The sequence below is a fragment of the Garra rufa genome, chromosome 3, assembly GCF_049309525.1.
Source record: "Garra rufa chromosome 3, GarRuf1.0, whole genome shotgun sequence".
Taxonomy (NCBI): domain Eukaryota; kingdom Metazoa; phylum Chordata; class Actinopteri; order Cypriniformes; family Cyprinidae; genus Garra; species Garra rufa.
In genome coordinates this window covers 54,570,649-54,589,145 of record NC_133363.1, presented here as the reverse complement: position 1 = coordinate 54,589,145, position 18,497 = coordinate 54,570,649, and the positions used below count along the sequence as shown (strand labels likewise).

The window sequence follows — 18,497 nt, the reverse complement described above, 5'->3', positions numbered from 1 at the left end:
TAAGTAGCACAGGTAAATATGTAGCAATAGCCAAAATATGAGTCAGAATGGTCGATATTTCAATTATAATGTCAAAAATCATTAGGCTATTAAGTAAAGATCATGTTCCATAAAGATATTTTTGTAAATTTCCTACCGTAAATATATCAAAACTATATTTCTAATTAGTAATATGCATTGCTAAGAACTTTAAAGGCGATTTTCTTAACATTTCGAATTTTTTGCACCCTCATGCTTTTGGCTTTGACGATGTTTCGCAAACTGAACCGGAACAGCATGTTTAACTGGTACATGGCAAACGTGATGTGATGATAATCGACATTTCTAACATACACTGACTCCAGTCCCTGACTGCAGACAGGAATGCGCTCTTGTAGGAAAGGAAATGCAAAAAAGGTGAAGCAAAGCAACGTCACTGAGACAAAGCGGCCAATCAGAGCGCAGGATTTGTCACTCGTATCCAGGAAGTTGAAGATGCGCCGAACGCACGCCCGACTTCACTCTCTGTCAGCGTAAATTCTTCAGGATCAATCACGGATAACCTCACACAGAAGTGATGGACTGGTCAGAAGGAGACGGAGTAAGAGAAAACATGTTTTATATTCTCTGTTGCTCCGTCGTTAAACGCATTCATACGAGCGGTTAAGCTAAGTTAGCATCGATTGCTAACTGATCACCTGTGTCTACGTGTGTACGTGCTGATCGATCAGCTATTCAAGTCGCATTGTAAATTTTAGACGTGTAATTATTAGATTAGAAGCCCTGTCATAAGTATAGCTTTTAATTAGCAATGACTAATAATAAACGCGGGCTAAATATTGAAAATGGTTATGGTCAGCTGCAGTTTTCATATAATTGGGAGGTTAAATCAGCATAATCAAAGTTTAAACCATCACGAGAAGAAAACAAACTAGTTGTTTACTAGCAACATGTTTTGAATTTAACCAAATTTCAGTTTTTTATTTAAATGTGCACTCAGTATTGTTTGCTAATGTAGGAAGTATTACGTTAAAATATTTAATTATTAAATACTTAATTATAATTTGTCATGAAGACCCCAGACCTCTTAGCCTTCTACAAAAACCTGTTTCATTTCAAATGGAGAGGGTCTTCCTCATGGGCACTGCCATGTTGACATCACATGACCAGCCTTGACAGCCACTTGCAATTACTATTTCTCGTAATAAGTTAGCTTTTTCCCGTCAGTGGAGGTGTGGACTTTGATTAATCAAATCTAATTTGTTAATTATCAAACCAGTTTGCTGTACGTTAAAATTACAACCAGAAAATAACCCATGTTGTAATTTTTTACAGTGCCACTCCCACGGTCACATGGGGGACAGTTGTCATGGACATGGTGGAGGCCACTCCCACGGTCATGGTCATGGGGGACCTGGATTTGGTGGTGGTTTCATGCCTGGCGGCTTTCACGGCCAGCTGGTCCCGGGACCTCTTGATTCGACACAGCAGCCGAGGAAGGCCTCACACCCAGAGGACAGCAGTTCCTGGGATATTGTCAAAGCAACACAGTGAGACTTATTCCCTTGACGTGCAATAAACACAATGGGATTACACTTAATAATCAGAGAGGAATGTTTAGCTGCTGGTGATGTTATTAAAAAGCCCTGGAGAGTTTGTCACAGCTGAATACTGAAAGTATTTCTGTGATTGTAGGAATTAGTTTAAGCGTAAATGTCACGAAAATGATGTTCAGGTCTCATTTCACCCCTAAAAAAATATTAGTCAAAAGTAAAAAGATTTTAATGTTTTATAAAGAAGTCACCAAGCCTGCATTTATTTGATTCAAAGTATAGCAAAAATAGTAGAATTTTGAAATATATTTACTGTTTCAAATAAGTATTTTCTATTTGAATGTATTTTAAAATGTATTTATTCCTCTCATCAAAGCTACATTTTCAGCATCATTACTCCAGTCTTCAGTGTCACATGATCCTTCAGAAATCATTCTAAATGCAGTTCTTTCTATTCATTAAAGAAACTTGAAAAAAATTCTACTCGACTGTTTTCAACATAATAAAAAATCATAATATTAGAATGATTTCTGAAGGATCATGTGACTGGAGTAATGATGCTAAAAATCAGTTTTGAAATCACAGGAATAAATTACATTTTATAATATATTCAAGCAGAAAACAGTTATTTTGAAAAGTAAAAATATTTAAAAATTTGACTGTTTTTGCTGTACTTTGAATCAAATAAATGCAGGCTTGGTGAGCAGAAGAGACTTCTTTAAAAAAAAAACATTAAAAATCTTACTGTTCAAAAACTATTGACTGGTAGTGTATATATAAAACATTATATATAAAAAAAAAAATCATACTGACCGCTCAACTTTTGAATGGTAGCCTATTTTTAAGATTTTTTGTATTGAATTACATGAAATGTACTTAACAGACAGTTGAAACTCTTTATCTTCCGAAAAGTGTTATTGAGAGTTTTTCATTGCATTCAGTAAATACTTCATATGTGACCCTGGACCACAAAACCAGGCATAAGGGTCTTTTTTTTTTTTTTTTTTTTAATTTACACATCATCTGAAAGCTAAATAAGCGCTCCATTGATGTAAGGTTTGTTAGGATAGGGAAATATGTGGCCAAGATACAACTATTTGAAAATCTAGAATCTGAGGATGCAAAAAAATCTAAATATTGAGAAAATCACCTTTAAAAGTTCTTAGCAATTCATATTACTAATCAAAAATAAGTTTTGATATATTTACAGTAGGAAATGTATAAAATGTCTTCATGGAGCGTGATCTTTATTTAATATTGTAATGATTTTTGGCATTAAAAAAAATCTATAATTTTGACCCATACAATGTATTGTTGGCTATTGCTGCAGATACACCCGTGATACTGAAGACTGGTTTTGTGTCCCTGGGTCACAATTGTTCTTAATCGTCCTCTCAGATCTAGCTGTTCAGTAGTGAGTGTGTACACAGATTATTCATCTTCCTATTGTATAGAAGCAGACAAACAGGAGTTATGTGAAATACAAATACAGGGTGCTATTGTGCTGTTGTAATATCTGGCTTTCTATTAACTCGAGCGACGGCCATATCTGTATGCTTCACACAGCTCAAATAGTTAATTTCCATTAGACGATGCAGATCTTTTTATCACTTGCTCATGCAGAAAGCCTGCATTGTATGTGGGTATACATGTTCAATCAAGTCAATCCTGATGCAAAAATTAACAACTTTCCCTTATTTGTTTTAATCTGTTTCAAATCATAGGTTTGGTGCTCTTGAGAGGTGTAAAGAACTTATCGAGGCCGGTTATGACGTTAGGCAGCCTGACAAAGAGAATGTTACACTGCTCCATTGGGCCTCCATCAATAATCGAGCAGATATTGTCAAGTAAGATTTGTCTCTTTGTATGTTTCTTTTGTTGAGTTATAAGTTTGGAATATTTAAGATTTTTGAAATGATCTCTTATGCTTACCATGGCTGTATTTATTTGATCAGAAATACAGGAAAAACAGTAATACTGTGAAATATTAATACAATTTTAAATAGTTTTCTGTTTGAACATATTTTAATATGTAATTTATTCCTGTGATGTAAAGCTGAATTTTTTGTATCATTACTCTAGTCTTCAGTGTCACATGATCCTTCAAAAAACGTTGTAATATCTGATTTTGTGCACAATTATTATCAGTTCTTCTTATTATTTTTGTGGATACCATATTACCTTTAAGGATTTTTGGGTGAAAAAAAAACTTGAACAGCATTTATTTGTAAAATAGGATTTTTTGTAATTATAAATGTCTTTACTGTTATTTTTGATAAATGTATTGCATCTTTTCTGAACCTTTGCATGGTAGTGTATCACAGTTTCCATAAAAATATTAAGCATTCAGTTAAATTAAAATTCAGTTTGCTATCACAGGAATAAATTACATTTTAAGAGTACAACAGTACGTTTTTTTATGTTTTTTAAATAAGTCTCTTCTGCTCACCAAGCCTGCATTTATTTGATCCAATGTACAGCAACAACAGTAACATTTTGAAATATTTTTACTATTTAAAACAACTGTTTTCTATTTGAATATATTTTAAAATGTAATTTATTCCTGTGATTTCAAAGCTGAATTTTTAGCATCATTACTCCAGTCACATGATCCTTCGAAATCATTATTATATTCTGATTTGCTGCTCAAAAACATTTAATATTATTATTTGTTTTATTTTATCAGTTTTTTTCAGGTTTCTTTGATGAATAGAAAGTTCAGAAGAACAGCATTTATCTGCAATAGAAATCTCTATTATTATAAATGTCTTTATCATCACTTTCGATCAAATTAAAGCATCCTTGCTAAATAAAAATATTAATTTCTATTAAAAAAATATAATGAATCCAAGCTTTTGAATGCTATAGTGTATAATGTTACAAAAGCTTTTTATTTCAGATAAATGCTGATCTTTGGATCTTTCTATTTATCAAAGAATCCTAAAAAAAACACACTCAACTGTTTTAAATATTGTTAATAATAATAATAAAAATGTTTCTTTGAACAGCATATTAGAATGATTTCTGAAGTATCATGTGACACTGAAGACTGGAGTAATGATGCTAAAAATTCAGCTCTGATCACAGGAATAAATTACATTTTAAAATATATTCAAATAGAAAGCAGACATTTTAAACAATAAAAATATTTCACAATTTTACTGCTTTTGCTGTATTTTGGATCAAATAAATGCAGGCTTGGTGAGCAGAAGACATTTTTTGAAAAAACATTAAACATAATGACTGGTAGTGTATATTCAAATAGAAATCAGTTATTTTAAACTGTAATAATGTTTCACAATATTACTGTTTTTATTGTGTTTTTCATAAACTAAATGCAGCCTTGGTGAGCAGAAGAGACTTCTTTAAAAAGAAAAAAAATCTAACTTTTGGCTTCAAGTGTACATAACTATTAAACATTTACAACACTAATTATTAAACCTGTTCTCATTTTTTTTGCTGTGTTTCATAGATACTACATATCTAAAGGTGCCGTCATAGACCAACTAGGCGGTGATCTGAATTCAACACCACTCCACTGGGCCATACGGTACGCTTCAGATACATACAGCAATACATTTTCAATGACATAGTCGAGCTTGTCCAAGTAAATGTAATGAACTCGAAAAACTGACATCTGTGGTTATACATCCGTTAAAATCACCGAAACACATGGCTTTGAAAAATGTTGCTTCTAGCAGCATTTGCTTGCAAGTGCCACTTGACAGTGTTTTATATCTGCTGATGTTGTTTCTGGTCACCTCTGAACAGACAGGGTCATTTGTCTATGGTCATTCAGCTGATGCGATATGGAGCCGATCCATCATTAGCAGATGGTGAAGGGTATCGGGGTCTCCATCTGGCTGTGCTCTTTCAGCATATGCCCATCGCTGCGTACCTTATGGCCAAAGGACAGGTGTGACACAAACACAAAGTGACATTTTAAATAACGACAGAGGGTTTGAATACTGAGTAATGCAGTTGAATACTTTTCTTGTTCTTGTGTTTTTGTAGGAAGTGGATTCACCAGACATTAATGGACAGACTCCACTGATGCTGGCAGCACAAAAAATCATCGGGTAAGATGACCAATCAGTTCAATCAGGGTCTGAAGTAAAAAAATGTTACTACATCTGGCAATTATTATTTGTTTAAGTAACTATCGAACTGTATTTTATATTTATCATATGTAGAAATTATATTAAATATATTTTCTCTTTATTTATTTAATCAGGGACAGTGCACAAACAACATTAGTCTAAGATAAGAAGAGATGTCATGTGCCAGGTTATAGCAAAAATGCTAATTTCCACCCGCAGTCCCTGGACAGGTTGTTGTTATACTTACAAAAATTGATCAAATATATGCAGAAAAATACATAGAAGAACATATTAACATTTCTATTTAAAATTTCTTCCTATCAAGCACCTGTCAAGTTTGAGATTTTGGGCTTTTTGGTTTTTCATAAAGTGTTTTTTTAGAGTAGTGGATAGAAAACATTCAAAAAACACTGTTAAGTATTTCTTTTATAGCACTTTATCTATTTGTGTCAATAGATTTCAATTACAATGCATATTTTAAAGGCTGTTTTCTCAAAATGAGTTTTTTCTTCTAAACTGAACCGTAAATGTCCACTTCAGTAACACTTGCACACACCAAACGTTATATTTTTATTCCTGTCTATATCCTGAAGGTTTGAAGGGATTTGTTCATATATGATTTGCTTGATTTTATACATTTTATTCCCCAAGAAATGGTAAAAAAAAATAGTGTTTACTGTCTGTTCTTAGTTTTTTTGGAATTATGGCGTGATGAAATGAGATGCCCAAACTTCCCTCTGTAAAAACTTTTGACTTTTGAAGATTTTTGTACTAGAAATGTATGCAAATTAGCGCACATTTGAATAAATAATGCCTTATTTGCATATTTAAACCTAACATGTTTAAAAAATTTTGCAATTATCAATGTAATCAATCAACTTTGTAAGTAAGGTGATAACTATTAGTTAATTTTTTTACCCTGTTCACCTGCAGTGTTTTGCCTTAAAGAACTCAATGATTTTATTCAGCAAAGATGGATTAAATTGATCAAAAGTGACGGTATAGACAAGTAAAAAATGATTTCTGTTTCAGATAAAAAATTGTTTCTACAAAAATATTAAGCACCATAGCTGTTTTCTGAAGGATAATGTGACACTAAAGACTGGAGTAATGATGCTGAACATTCAGCTTTGTATCACAGACATGTAACTCAGATATCGTAAAGTTTGTTCGATTTGAGTCATCTTGTAGCCTGTGGTTTCCTGCCCTGTTATTTCTGTTTTTTCACACCTTGTCGTTTTGGTTTTCTAAAACACAGACCTGAGCCCACAAACTTCCTGATAAAGTGCAACGCTTCAGTGAATGCGGTTGATAAAGTGAACAGAAACTCACCTCTACACTGTGCTGTGCTGGCTGGCAACGTTGATGCTGTCCACATCCTGTTGGAGGCTGGAGCCAGCGTCGATCTGGAGAATGCCAATGTAAGTGGGCACAGATGCTCTTAAAGAGACACTCCATCGTCATCGTTTATTCTCCCTCATGTCATTCCAAATCTGTACGACTTCTTCACAATTCTGACAATTTTTTTTGCAATTGCAACTTGCAGTTTTTCGGAACTGTGTGATTTAACGCGCAATTCTGAAAAGTAAAGTCACAATTCTGAGAAATAAAGTCAGAATTGCAAGGTAATTCAGAATTGTGAGTTTATATCTCACAATTAAAAAAAAAAAAAAAACGTTTCTGCGATTCTGACTTGCAATTGCTAGCATGTGAATAAGCAGAGGGCTGTAAACTCGCAATTGCAAGTCAGAATCGTGGGATAAAAACTTGCAATTAAATCACAGTTGTGAGGAAAAAAGTCAGAATTCAGAGGAAAAAAAGTCAGAATTTTGAAAAGTTTTTATCCTTCAATTCTGATTCTGCAATTGCGAGTTTACATCACAGTTTATATCACAGTTGTGAAAAAAAGTCGGCATTGTGAGAAAAGTAAGAATTCCGAGATATAAACTCACAAAAGCAAGAAAAAAGTCAGAATTCTGTGAAAAAAAAGTCAGAATTGCGAGTTTTTATCCCGCAATTCTGAGTTGCAAGTGCGAGTTTATATCACAGTTGCAAGAAAAAAAAGTCAGCTTTGCAAGAAATTAATTCAGAATTACGAGAGATAAAAACTCGCAATTCTGACTTGCAATTGCAAGTTTATATCACAGTTGTGAAAAAAAGTCAGCATTGTAAGAAAAGAAGTCAGAATTACGAGATATAAACTCACAAATGCAAGAAAAAAGTCAGAATTCTGAGAAAAATAAGTCAGAAGTGCGAGTTTTTATCCCGCAATTCTAACTTGCAATTGCTAGTTTATGTCACAGTTCTGAGGGAATTTTTATTTTTTTATTTTATTCTTTTATTTTTTATTCAGTGGTGGAAACTGGCTTCCATACTATACTACAACCTTGCTTACATCAGAAGAAAACTCATTTCAAAGGAGAATTTTATTACGTTTAGATGATTCATTAAAGATTATGAAAATTATGAAAACTGTGCATAGTAAGACCAGAGACAATTATTAATAAAGTAAATAGAGTCATCATTAGTTTTATGCAGGGCCTAAAATTAAATAATTTCAATAATTAAAATGATGTAACCGTGCTAGTCGCCAGTTGGCAGGTAACACTTTTGCCAAATGCATTGTTATATGAACAACAGTCAGTTTTTAAAGAGATTCGCTGTTTCTGACGTAAGCGAATAAAATAATCTTTTCCAAAGATGAGATCATCGTCCCAATGTGCATACTATCCACCCTATTTGCCCTAAATGGTATTGAAAATTACTACTATCATGGATGGTATGGATGGATAGTATGCACATATAGTATAGAATAGTATATTATGGATGGTATGGAATGCATAGGATGCAGTGCACTTTTGCTGTGCTGGACGCTCTGAATTAAAGTGACAGCTCATTGTTTGCACTAAATATGAACATGGACTGACTTGAAAATGTAGTAATTACACCATAAATGCATATAATTAAAGTAACTGCCTGTTTTTGCAAAAAGAGTGAATTTTCTCACGTCGTCGGCCATTGGCAGGTGTGGCAAAAAGTTAGTTTTAGGCCCTGGATTTGTTCATGTTCGTGATGTAATGACAGCAGTCTGGCCTCAAAACCTGTGTACTTTCTGAAAGTGCTAACCTTCATTCCACTTAAATTTTAAACATCTTATTGCTTGTTATTACATGTCCAGTTGCAAAATCCACAGCCGAAATGATGCAGTTAAAAACCGGCAGAACAAAAGAGTAGAGTTTCTCCTTTGCTGTATAACTGGCTCCAAAGCTCCAGAGCTTCACTCACTTTGACATTCAGTTTGAAAGTTGAGCTTTACTTTGTGTTCTTTCTACTGATGTTTTTGTGTTATTTTCAGGGTCACACTCCTATTGACCTGGCGCACCAGGTGCACAGCCCTCTGCTCATTCACATGCTCGGTGTGGTGAAGACCGAACGAATGAAAGCCAGCTCCACGTGCCTCAAACTGCTCAACAGATACAAGGTACACTCATGCTCAGACATACTCCGCTAAACTTTGTTTTCTAAGCTGAACTTGTTGGCCTTTGTAATGTAGATTTAATGCAGTAAAATCTGGAGTATTATTCAGATTATTTAGGTATTTTCAATTTGAATAAACTTCTAATTTAACATAATGTTATATTAAATGCATTTGTGCAATGCATATGAATTAATCAATCAATCACATAAATAAATAACAATTATATAGAATTTATATATTATATAGAATTATTTAGAATGTGGATTAGAGAATATGATCTCTAATAATATGAAAATAGTAATAATAAATAATAATAGTAATAAAAATTAAATCTAATAACATAATTGTATAATAATAATAGTAAATTTATGTACTTGTGTTTTTATTATTTGACATGTCTAATGTGATTTTATGTCAAAAGTAGGTAAATAAATATATATAAAAAATGAGTAAACAACAAAAAACAATCACATTTCCTTAAGAAAATGAGAAAGTTTAGTAGTAAAAATGATGTTTTATTGCATATGAATCCTAATTTTATTGGTTGAATTTGTAACAACTGTTCCAGCCCAGTAAACACACACACACACACACACACACACACACACTGCTCTCACTAACCTTATTAAGGCAGATGTGAGGCAAGTACTTGAAATCCCAGGGCTGCATTTAACCTTGAATTAAGCTTTCAGAAACAAAAGCAGCCAATTTCTCACATAATGTGTGTTTGGCCCTGGAGAATTCTCCATTTTTAGGCTTTTATTAAACAAGAAAATAACATTCCACTTATTCTCTGACCCACATTCCTTTGCTGTAACCCTGATTTTTCATCGCAGTTGAAAAGACTTCATTATTCAGAGTGTGTGATGGTGTGTGTGTGTGACTGTGTGTTTCAGGTCTGTCTGCTGTGTGTGCTCAGCGTTGTTGTGGTCGGAGCCATCGGTTCCATTTTAGACATGAAGACGGAGTCCTGGTTACTGAAGGGTCTGCTGCTGGCCTGCACCATAGCTGTGATCAACCTCACTTCAAGGTGCCCTTTGAGCATCAACAAACACGTATCATACATATGGATTTAAAAAACCCTGTTGCTACAATATCCACTACCAGTACCTTGTTACAACAAAATTGTTACATTGTATACAATGGGACAGTTTGGATGTCTAAAGAGAAAAAAAACAGTCATAAGGGTCAATTTTTTAAATTGAGATTTATACATAATCTGAAAGCTGAATAATAAGCTTTACATTGATGTATGGTTTGTTAGGATAGGACAATATTTGGTATTTGGAGATACAGCTGTTTGAAAATCTGAAATTTGGGGGTGCAAAAAATCTAAAAATTCAAAAAATTACCTTAAAAGTTGTCCAAATGAAGTTCTTACCTATGCATATTACTAATCAAAAATTAAGTTTTGTTATATTTATGGTAGGAAATTTCCAAAATATCTTTGTGGAACATGATCTTTACTTAATATCCTAATGATTTTTGGCATAAAATTTATAAATTTGACTCAAAATATATTTTGGCTATTGCTACAAATATACCAGTGCTACTTAAGACTGGTTTTGTGGTCCAGGGTCACATGTTTTATGTTTAATATAACATAGGAAATATAATATATGCTGCAAACTGTATTACCATATTGCACTAAGAAACAAATTTTTATTAGTTTGGTATATGTAAGGATCATTGCAGTGATCTAAAAAGAAATTATATATTTAATTATGTATTATATTATTCATATATATTTGCTTGATCAAAAATACAGAAAAAGCAGTAATATTGTGAAATGTTATTACAGTTAAAATAATGTTTTTCTTTTTTAATATATTTTAAAATATAATTTATTCCCATGATGCAAAGCTGAATTTTCATCAGGCATCACTGCAGTCTTCAGTGTCACATGAACCTTCAAGAAATCATTCTAATATGCTTTTTTGATTTATTACTTTTATTATCGATGTTGGAAACTCTTGTGCTGCTTAATATTTTTATTTTTTTTGGAAACCGTTTTTTTTTTTTTTTTTTTTTAGGATTCTTATATGAATAAAAAGTTTGAAAGAGCAGCGTTTATTCAAAATAAAAATCTATTCAACAGCATTCACACATTCTTGCTGAATAAAAGTATTAATTTCTTTCAAAAAAAAAGAAAGAATAAAAATGTACTGACCCCAAACTTTTTACATGTTAGTTTATATTGTTACAAAAGATTTCTATTTTAAAGTAAATGCTGTTCTTTTTAACTTTTTATTTTGTAAAAAAATTCTGATAAAAAGTATCACAGGTTCCAACAAAATATTGAGCAGCACAGCGCTGTTTTCAACATTGATAATAAATCAGCGTATTAGAATGATTTCTGAAGGATCATGAGACACTGAGGATGATCCAAAAATATATGAACAGGTTAACTAAGTGTGCAGTAATATTGACCTCCTCATGAGGGTGCTGTAAGCTCAGTAAAACGTCTCTGTTTAGCCAAGTGGTTTTTAATCCTGGTCCTAGAGACCCACTGCTCTTCTCCACATGACAAGGGTTAAAAACCGCTGGTTTAGCCTGGGAGGGCCGCAATAAGAGTTTAGAACAAAAACCTAAAACATAAAAGAAGAGCTATTGTTCCCACTATTGCAGATGTCCTAACAATGCTGTCCCGTTCATGTGGTTTGTTTCTGTAGGCAGCTGGCGACTGTGGCAGTCCAGTCTTTGATGCCCTCCGCAGGTCTCATGGCTTCTATTTTCTGGATGGTGGTCACCTGGGTCATGTGGTTTCTGCCTGATATCCTTGTATAATACCCAGACTTATGAAACTAATCGTAACTTTCATGCAGAAGTGTTTATATCAGCCATGATTGCTTTTTTTTTTTTTTATATCATCCACATCTTCTACCCAGAGTTATTACAGTTGTACATGTTGTTTGTAATGACCTTAACGTGCACCGTTCACATGACCCAAGCGCTACAGTCCAGATGCTGTTCACGGTTAACATCACAGCCTTACTGTATTACTACATCCGCTCCTGCAGGACAGACCCTGGCATTGTCAAAGCAACCGAGGAAGAGAAAAAGAAGGTAAGAACTGACTCTGACTGTGATTGGCTGGCATGGTACTGCTGTCTGATTAATAAATACATGTGAGATTCTGATTAGATGATCTGGATGCTGCTTCTGTGAGATTTTTGCTGGTTTAAGTAATAACTTTAAACAACTTTAGAAAACTGTAAACCTGTAACTAAAACTGCATGTAGCAGTGATTATATAATATTAGAGATATATGAGGTGAATGTAATAGGCACAAAAAGTCATTAAATTGATTTTGTGAAAAGAAAAAGAAAAAAAATGACGTGGTCCCAAAAACAGGCTTTGTTTTCTCATATATATACACTACCAGTCAATAGTTTTTGAACAGTAAGATTTTTAATGTTTTTTTAAAGAAGTTTCTTCTGCTCACCAAGCCAGCATTTATTTGATTCAAAGTACAGCAAAAACAGTAAATTTTTAAAATATATTTACTATTTAAAATAACTGTTTTCTATTTGAATATATTTTAAAATGTAATTTATTCCTGTGATTTCAAAGCTGAATTTTTAGCATCATTACCCCAATCACATGATCCTTCAGAAATCCTTGTAATATTCTGATTTGTTGCTCAAAAACATTATTATTATTATTATGTTGAGAACAGCTGAGTAGAGTTTTTTTCTGCTTTCTTTGATGAATAGAAAGTTAAGAAGAACAGCAAATCGAAATCTTTTGTAACATTATAAACGTCTTTATCCTCACTTTTGATCAATTTTAAGCATCCTTACTAAATAAAAGTATTGAAAAAATAAAATTATTTAAATAAATAAATACATTTTACTGACTCCAAGCTTTTTAATGCTAAACTATTTTATTTGAGAATAATAATGATAAAAAAAAAAAGTTTATATCAGCATATTAGAATGATTTCTAAAGGATCATGTGACACGGAAGACTGGAGTAATGATGCTGAAAATCCAGCTTTGATCACAGGAATAAATTACATTTTAAAATATATTCAAATAGAAAACAGGTATTTTAAATGGTAAAAATATTTTACAATATTACTATTTTTGGTTTATTTTGGATAAAATAGATGTATAAATATGGATAAATAACATAGCTTAAATTAAAATCAATACAACAAAAACTGATTCATACATATTTGCAGTGCTGATTTTCATTTATATTTTTTTAAATAAATAACTAAAAAATGTACATTTAAATATAAACATTTAAATATTTTCTATTTCTTTTTTTACATATATATATTATATATATATACATTTTTTACACACCACACACACACACATATATAAATATATATATATATATATATATATATATATATATATATATATATATAGCTCCTCATTTGTGCTTGTTGCAATCAGCATGTTCTGATTTTTTCTGGCCATTTAAATTTAAAGAGATTGTTGTGTTGTTTAACCTAATGATTCCTTTAGGTTCTGACACTCTTTCTAGTCTTTTGCATTTTGGGCTGCTTTAATGGATTCATTTCGTCTCTTTGTTAGAATATCGTGGTTCTGGCAGAGGCAGGCTGTCTGGATCCCAGGATATTTTGTACTTCATGTATGGTAAGTTATTATTTCTTTTCACTGACAAGATGAGGGCAAATGATGAGTAGAAACCGGATTGGAAAATGATAAAAGATAAATTCAAACTTGTTACCTCCACAAATAATTTGACCGAATGAATCAAATCATGTACACTAACCGCCAAACCACGGTTTTACCATAGTACTGAGAGAAACCTATACTGTAAACATTCTTCAAAGTTTTCTATAGCTCTTAAAAACCTTGTTTTGCAGATGAGGAAGCCAATGAGAGCAAACCACTGCTTTTCCTGCAACGCCTGTGTCGCTAAACAGGACCACCACTCTATTTGGATCAATGGCTGCATAGGTAACATGCACAAACTAGGATGTTTTAATGCATAGACTTGCTTCTCTCTTATTTTTTTGCTCTCATTACGAGTCACTCATGCTAACCTCTTTTTACAGGGGCCAGAAATCACCCATACTTTGTGCTTTTCCTGGTTGCTCTGAACATCCTCTGCATATGGATCTTCTATGGCAGCATCCTGTGTAAGTCAACACTAAACTCAAGTGCGCACTACCAATCAAAAGTTTGTCTCTTATGCTCACCATGGCTGCATTTATTTGATCAAAAAATACAAACAGTGGAATATTTTTTTAATATATTATTACAATTTAAAATGTATTATATACAAAAAATGAATTTTCAGCATCATTACTCCAGTCTTCAGTGTCACATGATTCTTCAGAAATCATTCTTAAATGCTGATTTGCTTTTCAAGAATCATTTCTTATTATTATCAATGCTGAAAACAGTTATGTTGCTTATTGTTAAGTAAACGGTAATACATTTTATTGTGTGTGTGTGTGTGTTTGTTTCTGTTTGTGTAGACTGGTCCAAACACTGTCCACTGCACTACACAGAGGAAGGCGTCTGGGGGGCAGTGAGTGCTCTGACGAGCTGCTCTCCCTGGGTGCTCTACATCTTCTGCTTTGCTTTCTTAAATGCTTCCTGGGCCTCCATCTTGCTTTTGTTACAACTCTACCAGGTGAGTGACATGATGATGATAAACAGTCAAACATCCCAGATAATGTCAGCACTTCTGGCCAAATATATTAAGACATAAAAATAGAGGTGTATGATATGATGATTTTTGATTGTGGACGATTCAAATGTCTCCACGATCTGCTTTTGAAAAAATATCATAGTATCGTGCTACAGCGTGCCTCTGTCTCGATATACTGTACAACACTGCGCTTATTCGCAATCACACAAGTACATTGTTTGCATGTGCTTTAAAGCCTTGCTGGTTAAATAACGGTATTTTAAAAGCCTTTTAAACAGCGTCTGATTACTGGACTAAGCTATCTTTTGCGTCTGATTTGCTAATACTGTCAAAAACACACAAGGATTACATATAAACACAGTTGGTTATGTCTAAAGTGAAAGGAAACGGTTGAGAGAAAAATGAATGCATGCCTGTATATTAGATGCGTGCAGCTCTTAAAGTGACAGAACTAAACATGCTGCTGATTGTCATTAAAGGGACAATTCACTCACTCACATGTTGTCCCAAACCTTTATTATTTTTTGCCTTGTGCTGAACACAAAAGAAGATATTTTGAAGAATATGGATAACAGTAGCTGGTCTCCACTTACTTTGAAAGTGGGGAAAAATAAATAAAATACTATGGAAGTAACTGCATAATAAAACAGCAGCTTTGAACAAAGTGGTCTAATGTACAAAATTATATTAAAATGATGAATAATTATTAATAAGTGTAACTTAAAATAACAAAAAAAATCTTTCAAATAAATTTGAAATAAAAAAAAATGAAATAAAAATTTTAAAAAGTTGGTAAATAAAGTAATTCTGAAATAAAATATAAATATTAGATAAAATCTTAATCTTAATTCAAAAAAGTAACTTTTTAAAAAAAAAACTTTTATTTATTTATTTATTTATTTATTGTTTCAAACGTATTCATTTCAGTTAGTTGCCAAAGCAGCATTTATCATTTTTAAGTAATGACAAAAAATTCAAGCTAAATATTAAAAAAAAAACACATGAAATTGATTAAACTTGAATTAAATAAAAAAATAGAAAAATAAAAGCAAATTAGAACTTAAAAATATTATAGTAGTATATATACCAGGGGTGCGAGAAAAAATTGATTCTCTGATGCATCGCGATTCTTTCTTCAACGATTCTGAATCAATTCTGAATATTTCTGAATAATCGATTTCTGAATAATTGTTTTAAAAAGTAACCTGCTTCCAACTATAAACAAAAAGCATAGAAACTGCTATTTTATTATTATTTTTTTAATGTAAAGTTGTATTTGCACAGCAGAAGAATTAATTGGGGGAAAAATGTACATCAAGAATCGTTTTGGAATCGGATCATGACTCTCAGAATCGGATCGGAAGTGCCTGAAGATTCCCACCCATAATATATACAACACTAAAATAACACTGATTAATGGTAATATTATTATTTAAAAGAATAGTGCTTATAATTTTGTAAAAAAAAATATTTTTACATTTTTTTTTTTACTTTTAAGATGCATTTAAATGTATAGTTTTTTATGTTCAACTTAAAAGCAGGTTTTAAGTAAAAACGTAATGAAAAATGAAAGTTAGAACTAAAGCTGAATTGAAAATACAGTTAAAAATAAAAAGCATATAAAATTACTTAAACTAGAATTAAATTAAAAATAGAAAAATACTACAGTAGTATATATATATATATATATGTATGTATAACATTAAACAACACTGATTCATGGTAATATTATTTTAAAAGTATAGTGCTAGTAATTTTGTAAAAAAATATTCATTTTTCTTCACCTTAAATTTTCACTTAAGTTTAAATGAAAACTTTTACAATTTATTTAAATTGATAGTTTTTTAAGTTTAATTGTCAACTTACTTAAAAGCAGGTTTTAATTAAAAACAGTAAATGAAAGTTAGAACTAAAGCTGAATTAAAAATAAAGTTAAAAATAAAAAAGCACATAAAATGACTTAAACTAGAATTAATTTAAAAATGGAAAAATAAAATTAAAACTTAAAAATACTATAAAAATGTGTATATATATATATATATATATATATATATATATATATATAACACTAAAATAACATTGATTAATGGTAGTAATATTTTAAAAGTATAATGCTTGTAATTTTACAACACTTTAAATTTCCACTTAAACGTTAAAATTAAAACTTTAAAAATGTATTTAAATGTATCTATTTTTTTAAGTTTAAATTTCAACGCTTAAAAGTAGGTTAAAATAATACAAAAATAATTGTGTAAATCTTTTAAAAGGTGTAAATAATTACCTTCTATGTCTGTAGTGTTTCAGCAGGAGGTTGAATTTGTCAAGGTGTTCTCACATGATTAATTCACATTACCATCATAATGCCCTGACTTCCTGTCGGGAGTTTGAACAGGTTAATAGTGATCAGTAGTGTGCTCTCACACAAATACAAAAACACACTCTTCACAGTTTGATTTGTTTCCTCACAGATTGCGTTCCTCGGGCTGACGACGGCTGAGAGAGCCAACCTGATGCACAGACAGAGAAAACTCCCACAAACCTACTCTCTCAGACAAAACCCTTTCAAGTAAGAATGTTTCCACTAGTTTAGAGTTGAAAACACTTTCTATTTTTTAATTGTGTTTCTTCTCTCATAGTCTTGGAGTGGTGAGGAACCTGGTGAACTTCTTCCAGTGGCGTTGCTGCGGTCTCTGTAAGCCAATGGTGCTGGACTGGACTCAACAGCATCCCATGGGTCTCAGCAGAGACCATCCCATGTTCAGCGGTCCCGATGCCGTTTGACCCCCAGCGAACAGTCACCCACTCAGGGAGATGGACGTCCCCGGTTTGATTTTAATGCCTTTTTAAATGATGGAAATGAAGAATAGACTGAATGCTAATTTGGATAATCATTTGTTCTCGTTGCAAGAACATCCTTCCTTTTCTATTTGAGCGAAATATATACGTGATGTGCGTTCCAGGTTAGATTTTGCCTTACAGCTTACGTTGTACATAAGGATGAAAACATGTTTATAAGCATACTGATATATTTTGAACAAAATATTTTGTAAGGTACGGTAAGATCACGTTTTGGTTTTTACTCCAAGTCCTTTTCCAGGAAGTGACCACTATACGATTTGTAAATCAGAGCAATTTTATTTCTACAAAAAAATTGATTTTCAAAAAATGTTCACCTGAAAATTTGATTTCCTGCCGTTTTGAGAACCGTACATCCCTCAGCGAGTCAAAATGCATTTGAAATGACTTTACGCTATGGTCAGATGCATCACAAACACAGCATTTATAGCATTATACGTAAAGGACGAATCATATAATTTAATATATTTTATTAGCTATTAGTATCTTGTTACACAAAGGCAGTTGATCTTTTATTTATGCCTTTTAATAACCACTGTGTTGCAAAGGGCCTTGTCTGATAGCATCAGCTTGCTCTCTACTGCAGCTCTCAGTTCTGTTCATTATACTTTATTACGCAGTGTGTCATAGGGGAAAAGTGCTGTTCTTGAATCCTGCTCTTTGCTTTGGAATAAATCAGATGACTTTTGTAATTTGCTGGTCAGAGTGTTTCTAAATAAATGTATATTTGTTGCTGAGCTAACAGAAAACAAACACAAAAACACACAAACACCCACACTGCCAGTCAAAAGATTATTAATGTTTTTTTTTTTTGATCTTTTGTACTCTAACCTTGCATTTCTTTGCAATGTACAGCAAAACCAGTATAATTTTGAAATATTTTTACTATTT

The 18,497-nt window shown here is 32.2% G+C and overlaps 1 protein-coding gene across 1 annotated transcript; it reads left to right on the top strand.

Annotated features, from left to right (window-relative positions):
* The first annotated feature begins 448 nt into the window (after positions 1-448).
* On the top strand, positions 449-18,298 carry zdhhc13 (zDHHC palmitoyltransferase 13). The gene is made up of 17 exons (XM_073837344.1): positions 449-580; positions 1,315-1,529; positions 3,257-3,379; positions 5,005-5,082; positions 5,304-5,448; positions 5,547-5,611; positions 6,891-7,053; positions 8,988-9,113; positions 10,007-10,140; positions 11,783-11,883; positions 12,052-12,176; positions 13,661-13,723; positions 13,957-14,050; positions 14,149-14,232; positions 14,575-14,732; positions 17,219-17,316; positions 17,387-18,298. Exons 1-17 carry the CDS (start codon positions 557-559, stop codon positions 17,529-17,531), a joined length of 1,941 nt encoding a protein of 646 aa, XP_073693445.1. The 5' UTR covers positions 449-556; the 3' UTR covers positions 17,532-18,298.
* Positions 18,299-18,497: the final 199 nt, after the last annotated feature.